Source organism: Sinocyclocheilus anshuiensis, unplaced genomic scaffold (genome assembly GCF_001515605.1).
Source record: "Sinocyclocheilus anshuiensis isolate Anshui unplaced genomic scaffold, SAMN03320099.WGS_v1.1 scaffold1053, whole genome shotgun sequence".
In the NCBI taxonomy this organism is placed as follows: Eukaryota; Metazoa; Chordata; class Actinopteri; order Cypriniformes; family Cyprinidae; genus Sinocyclocheilus; species Sinocyclocheilus anshuiensis.
The window spans coordinates 721,642-729,796 of NW_015555711.1; the positions used below are offsets into that span (position 1 = coordinate 721,642).

The 8,155-nt window shown below is 37.8% G+C and overlaps 1 protein-coding gene across 1 annotated transcript in view; it reads left to right on the forward strand.

Annotated features, from left to right (window-relative positions):
- The first annotated feature begins 548 nt into the window (after positions 1 to 548).
- LOC107671966 (extracellular matrix protein 2-like) overlaps positions 549 to 8,155 on the forward strand; it is a 19,691-nt gene continuing 12,084 nt past the window's right edge. Inside the window, exons 1-7 of the mRNA XM_016464983.1 lie at positions 549 to 699; positions 1,869 to 1,933; positions 2,327 to 2,756; positions 2,886 to 3,001; positions 3,640 to 3,772; positions 4,619 to 4,776; positions 4,870 to 5,009. Coding sequence (XP_016320469.1) covers positions 549 to 699; positions 1,869 to 1,933; positions 2,327 to 2,756; positions 2,886 to 3,001; positions 3,640 to 3,772; positions 4,619 to 4,776; positions 4,870 to 5,009 — 1,193 coding nt within the window. The remainder of the gene's footprint in view (positions 700 to 1,868; positions 1,934 to 2,326; positions 2,757 to 2,885; positions 3,002 to 3,639; positions 3,773 to 4,618; positions 4,777 to 4,869; positions 5,010 to 8,155) is intronic.

Consider the following 8,155-nt stretch of genomic DNA (forward strand, 5'->3'; position numbering starts at 1 on the left):
ATAGCATTTGTCTGTATGCCTGTCTGCCTCCATCTGTTTGTTTTATGAGTTAGAGAACCATGTCTTTCTCTTTTGGCAAGGTCTTTTTCTTTTTCTTACATACGTGCTAATGGCAGCATGCCAGGCAGGAACATGTTGAGGACGAGACATGGAGCCGGAGAGAGATCTCTGTACGGGTCAGTCAGGCTGCTCGCTCGCTGCCCTCTTGTTTGGATAACTCGCTCATTTGTCCATCTCAAGTGCTACAAGGTGTGAACACTGTGTCACTGTGGCATGACGTGACTGACATTGACCATCATTCCTCTGCCTCCCTCTCTCCCAAACTCTAGTGTTTGTTGGCACAACCGTTGACTTTATAAGGAGGAGTTGATATTTTTGTGAACTCCTGGCAGTGAAGGTCCTTGTACACGTCTAACCACGTACTGTGATCTCCTCCCTGTTTTCTCCTCCTCCTCCTTCTCACTACTGACAAAGAGAGAATTTAAGAGGGCAGCTGGAGATGAGCCTGCAGGTACATGGTGAGCGTCTGAACAGATTGGATCAGAATCATGCAGGCTCTTTTGCTGTTTTGCGTGTGCTTAGGAGCTTTATCTGTGGAAGGAGAAGTCCTGAATGAACTGAATTCACTCCTCACATTTATACCTGAGACTGATGTTTCATCCTCACAGCTTCAACCAGTGGATTCTTCATCTTCATCAAGTGAGTTAATCAGTAATTATAGTAATTATGATTTCAAGAGCAGTGACAGTTTGCAGTCTCAGGAATGGTCAGACGAGACCATTGTGAATAGTTAATTGTGTCCGTTATACTTTGTTCTTGTTCAAAGTGTTTATTGAACTACGATAAAGTTCTAAACTAAAGTTACAGAGAATCAAAGGATATTTCGAAAGAAAGAAATAGAAGTAAAAGCAACCTCCTTTACAGTTTTTTATAGAGTATGTCTGCCATAAAATAGTTGAAATAGTTGAAAATTACTTTAAATATTTGGAAATGTGTGTGTGGCTGCATATACAGTGACCTTTTCATTTTTAAGTAACTGTAGTTCTCCTCAAGTACACACAGGTGTCATAGCAGAGTAAACACAGGCGTATTTATTCACATTAATTATGAACATGATCCATACATTACACAATACAATACAATTCAGTACCGTTCAAAAGTTTGGGGACAGTACAAATATTTTTGAAAAAAAATGTTTATTTCATTTTGCTTGAAAATACAGTGAAACAGTACTGTTGTGAAATACCATTACAATGTTTTATAACTGCTTTATATTTGAATATATTTTATAATGTAATTTATTCCTGTGTTGGCAAAGCTGAATTTTTAGTAACCAGTATCCAGAATATGATGATTTGGTGCTCAAGAAACATTTCTTATTATTATCAATGTTGAAAACAGTTGTGTTGCTGAATGTAAACAGCTTTCATTTAAAATACATATTCTTTGTAACCCTGTAAAAGTCTTTACTGTCACTTTGATTCATTTTATGCATTTTGCTAAATAAAAATATTAATTTATTGGTTACACTTTAGAATAGGGAACATATTCACTATAAATTAAAAGTTTTCCCTTTATAAACTGCTAATTTGCTGCTTAGCCAAGGTAATTGTTAAGTTTTGGTATGGGGTGAATTAAGGGATATAAAATATGGTCATGCAGAATAACGCATGCATGCTAATAAGCAGCTAGTTAATAGTGAGAATTGGTCCTTAAAATAAAGTGTTACCAATTTATTAAAAAAAACCTTACCCCAAACATTTGAACGGTAGTGCATGTGTAGCTTCTTCTGTCAACAGTGGAGTTGTTGGTTCACACATGGTTCTGAATTCACTTATTATTGTGTTGAATCATGGCTGCATTTGCAGGTGAAAAGAGAACCAATGAAGCACAAAGAACAAGGCAAGTGAGCGACACTGCCGCAAACACACAGGTGAGTTTGTATTTCTGGAGACAAACCAATCAGGTTTCTTACATCAAATAATTTGGTGAAATAAATAGAAAACAGTAAATATTGAATTCGTGACCATACTCGTGTCCTATAGTAATGCCTGTTTGCTGCACAGGCTGCTACTGTTGTTACAGTGGAAGAAGTATGTGTATTCTGGCAGTCCACGATAGCACAACCATACCATAAATGCTAATTATAAGTCTATTTTTGCTTCCCGTCTTAATGCTCAACCTCTCATTTTCCACCTCCTTTATTCCTGCCTGTGCTATTTGTCCACTATATTTAGTTTGTTTAGTTTGTTCAGTGTGTTTCTGGTCATTCCTGTGTCAATAATGAGCTGGATTCCTGCTGTGTTCCTTCTGTGTGTTCCATCAGTCAGTTATGGGGCGAGCTGAGGCTGTGTGGGTGGAGCTCAATGCTGTGTTGGAGAGATGGGGCGGAGCAGCAGGGAAACTAAATGCAATCTTGAGGCAACTCAAAGACGAGAAAAAACGCCTCTTGGACCAAGGGGAAGAGCAGAAAGCAAAGAAAAAGGAAGAGGATGAGGATGAAGAAGAAGAGGACGATGATGATGAGGAGGAAGAAGAAGAGGAGGAGGAGGAAGAAGAAGAAGAAGAAGAAGAGGAGGGAAAGGAAGAAGAGACAGCCGAAGAGGAGGAGAATGATGCATCAAACAGCACCTCGACCCAAGACTCGTTACCAGAAGGCTGCCAAGTGGGAGAAAGTCGAGTATCCTGCAAGCAGATTGGCTTGTCCCACCTGCCAGTCATCACAAACCAGGAAGTCACCATACTTGAACTACCTGGTAAGGTCTGGAAAGGCTGAACGATCCAACATAAGTATATGCATTACTGAGACGTTCTATAATTTATGTTGGTTGTGTCTTGTAATAAGCACAGCCATTCAACATTTTAACCAATGTGCTGTCGTACAGGGAATAACTTAACAAGAATTCCTCCCAGTGGCTTTTCTGGACTGCCAGATCTTGAAGAACTTGACCTAAGTTTGAACAAGCTGGATGACTCCTCTTTCGGCCTAAGTCTCTTCATGGTACTGGCATTTTTTATCCCTTCAATTACACCAGTTAAATACGCCTATAATCTTAAAAGAGTATGTACTGTACGTCTACATCAAATCTAAAAATAATTCCATCCTAGTCAGGATTTTTAAGAACATACAAATTAAAAGTTTCAAATTATAACTGCTAACTATAAGTCCAGCCAAGATACGTCCGGATTTCCCAGCAGGAGACCTTGAGAAGAGACCAAACACACCACTCCCAAAGCAAACTCAGCAGCATGAAAATAGGAACCACAGTTTGGCCAGTGGAAAATGCCACTGTCTTCTTTGGACCGTCCATGAAATGTTGGTGAAATTAGCATAAAGAGTACATTTTCTTTGATGAGGGAAATGAGTACACAATTTACAGTGCACATTTATGTCATTTCACAAATGAAAAATAGCCAAAGTCAGGCAGGTCCAATAGTCTGGGGCAGCAGGGTGCATTTACATGTGTTAACATTAAAATAACTGAACAAACATGCGCAATTGAGGCTTTTTATTTGTTGGTAGGCACAGTGGAAACATTGCTGTGTTAAAATGCAGGCTCATAATTCACTAGGCCCAAAACACACAGGACATAACCACTAAGTCCCAAGTAGACAAGTGTGTTTCTGCTCTTTTAACAGAATCTGACAAAGCTGAAGATTCTGAAACTTGACGCCAATGAACTTACAACAGTTCCACGGTTGCCGTCTTCTTTGGAGGATCTGAAGATAAACAACAATAAAATAAACCAACTGGCTTCACACAGCTTCAAAGGTTTGTGCTGTTTTTCATGCCGGTTGCACAAACATGAGTTTATTCATGGCTTTGGTAATTCATGTGAGTTCTTTTCCTCATTATAAAGATTTAGAGATGAAGAATGGAGTAGTACTTTTGAAATGTTTGAAATAATTTACACTCACAGGAGATATAATCTAGTCTCATATCAGTAGCTGAATAAAAGCTTTTATTTCAAGTTGCCTTATGGGGGTCGACATGTTGAGATCACATGACCAGCCGAATATTACTTGGTTAATCTTAGTAACTCCCCTGTTGCTGGACATTTTTGTTCACAACACCATAAGGCTGGAATACACTGTTGATTTTTGCCCCGGTTAACAGTCTGGACAAGTTGACACTAGTTACCTAAAGTCAGAGCCAGTCTGCAGATTTGACTTGATAGATTTCAAAGAAAATCGTGTAGTTTATGATGTGCAGACTCAGATCTTTTATCTACAGACTGTGATTCCATGCAGTCGGAGGAAATCAAACATGTTTTACATTTTGAGCTGATATTATGACACTTGATATTTTCATTTGTCACTGGTAGTGTGTGATCCTCAATCGTTTAGTGTATGATGCACAGTTTTTTCATCTGTAACTATTTACAAAGTTGGCCTATGCCTAGTGTTTTAGTCATGTAGTGTATTCCAGCCTTAAATAAATCATGACTGACTGCTAAAAGATCATTTGAACAATAATATTAACAACTGAATACCCTTTTTTTTGTGAGGTTACATCCACACCACTAGGTGTCAGAATAAGTGTAGGACAGCTCAAAATAAAAAGAAATTACTGATGCACCTTTAACTGAAGTAACGAAGAACATTTTGTTTTCTGCAGGCTTGACTAACCTAAAAGTCTTAGAACTGACAGGAAACATCCTCTATGAGAGCAGCATTGCACCATGGGCTTTCAAACCTCTGAAGGCACTCAAGTATTTACGATTGGATAAAAACAGATTCAGTGGTATCCCAGCGGGCTTGCCCCCATCTATAGAGGTCAGTTCTGTAACCCGGCCAATGATTCAGTCAATTGCTTCTCTGTATTGGTTTATGGTATTTATATTTTGATATGTCTTGGTGTATGTGCAGGACCTGAGGTTGCAGGACAATCAAATAGTGGAGGTGCAGGACAGGCTTTTGGATAAGTGTGTCCACCTGAAGGTGTTAGATCTCAGTCACAACCTCCTAAAAGAGAACAGCATCTACCCTGAGGCCTGGATCAACCTGCGGTGAGTCTCACATGCACTTTTTTAATATTTATAAAATATATTATATTATTATAATAATACACTTATTATATTAAACACTATATTGTTTGGATATATAGATTAACAAATTAATCAAATCATTATTTCTGTGTAAAAAATACATTTCTATATATACAGTGGGGTAAAATAATATGTAGTGCAAGTTTTGTCATAAATAGGAAATAATATACATCTATATATTTATATATAAAATATTTCATACATGATATTGTAATATATTTTAATGTATATAAATTGGTCATTCTGTGTCAAATCAACCAGAGGTCCCCGGATCAAATTTTTGATTTTGCAAAGTGACCCCCAAAAAAAAAAAAACTAACACTTGCTTCTCTAATCTTTTTGTATTCTATCTATTTGTTTTCTTTTTATTTATTATACAATTAACAAAAGCAAAAAAGGCCTCTAACACTAGCTTGCTCTATTCTTTTTCTATTCTATCTTTTTTCTTTTTATTTGTTAATGATTTTTTTTAAAAACGTGCTACGTGTACTGCATTAAGCTAACTGAGACTTGTTATAGCACTTGCATATCATTGCTCTTTTGTTGATTTTGATTGCTTCCATTGTCCACATTTGTAAGTCGCTTTGGATAAAAGCGTCTGCTAAATGTAAATGTAAAATTGGTTTTTGACCACTGAACATGTGTACAATTTAACAATTTACTCCTGGAGCCATATTAAAATTCCAGTATCTCTGGAACTGAACTATATAGGGCCTTAAAAACGAAGATGCCATAAGGAAAGTTTGTAAAGACCCAATATATTAAAAGGCATTAAGATATTTGTAATACATCTTGAGTTACAGGTGTGCAAACTTTGGAGAAAAAACTTGAAAAGTGCTCTTTCCCCCATTTTTGTATGGTCACCATTGGCATAAAATGCAACAAAGATTGCTAAAGTAAACTAATATTACTAACAGACCTATATTTAAAAATAACATTATGATACTGCCATCTTTTATCTTTCTTCAGAAAAAATATTAGCAAAAACAGACATTTTAGCCAGAGAAGTTTCTGAAATTTGGTTGATTTGACTTGGAATTACCCAAATGATAAATGTATATACAATAAATAATACACACACACACACACACACACACACACACACAGAGACAGTCTCTTGGTACAGTTCCCTTATTAGCCACTAGATGGTGCACAAAGGACATGCTGAGAGAAATAACCCACCCAGTTGCTAAATGCGTTGTGGTACACAACACAATTCCAGGAACCTGTGTGTCCGCCATCATCAGAATCCGTTGAAGGAGTGTGATCATTCATTTATTCTGGACCTGCTGTCATAGCCACTAGATGGTGCACAAAGGACATGCTGAGAGAAATAACCCACCCAGTTGCTAAATGCGTTGTGGTACACAACACAATTCCAGGAACCTGTGTGTCCGCCATCATCAGAATCCGTTGAAGGAGTGTGATCATTTATTCTGGACCTGCTGTCAGCCTGCATCTGCCTCATAGTTTCGATTCTACCAGAGTAGATGTGCTTCTCCAAGGTCTCACATCACTCATCCTCAGGAGCGTGTTATACGGGAGGCAGAAGCGACAGAGAGCCCACTCATCACTCACTCTGCCCTTTACCCTGTCAAACACACTGAGTGATGGGGTGAAGTTAGAAAAAACAATCCTGAGAACACACATACCACGTCCCAGTTATTTGGAAATCCAAGCTTAATTTCACGAGTAATAAAGACTTGGTCTAGTGTCGTATATAAAGGATTACTAGGGTCTATTTTGTGATTAGGCATAAGCTCACTCATGGATAACAGTTTGCACTTGTATTGCGGTGAATCCAGATGTTTGGCTAGCCGCTGATCAGCCAAATGGAGCGGTTTACAGCACTGGTTATGGCTTGGCTGTGTGATGGTGAATGTGTGGGGGTTATGATTCATACAGGGGTGACCGTGATGCTCAAGCATTCCTGCAGAGAGACATTTTGTGGATTTTGTTTTGTAGAGTTGCCAACCTACAGATATGTGGTTAGCACATAAACCATCCATACTTCTACTAAAAGCTAAAAAAATAAACAGAAAAGATGTAGTAATCAGAAAAAAAAACGTAATCAGTACTTTATACCTAAAAGAGACATCCAAAGTTCATCCAAAATTGAAAATATAGTAATTTACTCACCCTCCTCTTGTTTAAAACCAGTTTGAAAAAGAAGATACGTATTTTAAGAATGCACTGGCTGTGATTTACCATTCAATTACAATAAATGTGAAATGGAGCTTGCAAGTTTCTAAAAGGACAAAAGCATCACAACATTAGCATGAAGGTAACCTATATGACTTATATTTAAGTATTCTGATGTTATACAATAGCTTTACTTGAGAAACAGACCAAAGTAAATTAAAATGAGACCTGCCATTACAACTTTCTCCGCACCATAAGCTTTTTGTTTTTTTCACCCCCTCCATTCCCTCTCTTACACTGACTCTCATACCGTCAGCAAATTATACTAATACATTATTCATCTCTAACATCTTTTACTCATTTTCTTTTCTTGCAAGTTGCAAATCTTTTTGAAACAGTGCCATTCAAAGCTGGTTTGCAGGAATTCATAATTCTCTTTCTTTCTATTCACTGTTTACTTTCCAGCTGCCTTTTTAAGGTAACCTGTAATTAGCTGCAGTGAGCGTAAGTGAGCTTTGATCAGCCATCAGCTCAACTTTACAGGCTCTTTATTTAAAAAATAATGTCACATTGTCACCAAATTGCTGCTGTTAATTGTTACTGTTGATGTGTGTGTGTGTGTGTGTGTGTGTGTGTGTGTGTGTGTGTGTATGCACGCATTCACATGTGTGATCCTATGATCTACCCAAACACTGCAGCACCATGCTATAATCTCGGCACAAATCTCTGAACCTCCCCGAGTTAAGGCAAGACTTTTACTGTCTGCTTTCATTTCTTCAGCCTTTATGAGTGCCTGTCAGCCCAAATAATGTCCAAATCGGCACCATGGACCCAATTTAAATCCCAGCTCCATCAACACCTCCTCAACACTCCATTTCTCTAACTTTCATTCATCTAGCAGCCTAGCCGCATATATATATATATATATATATATACACACATACATAAAGATGCAGTCATGACAA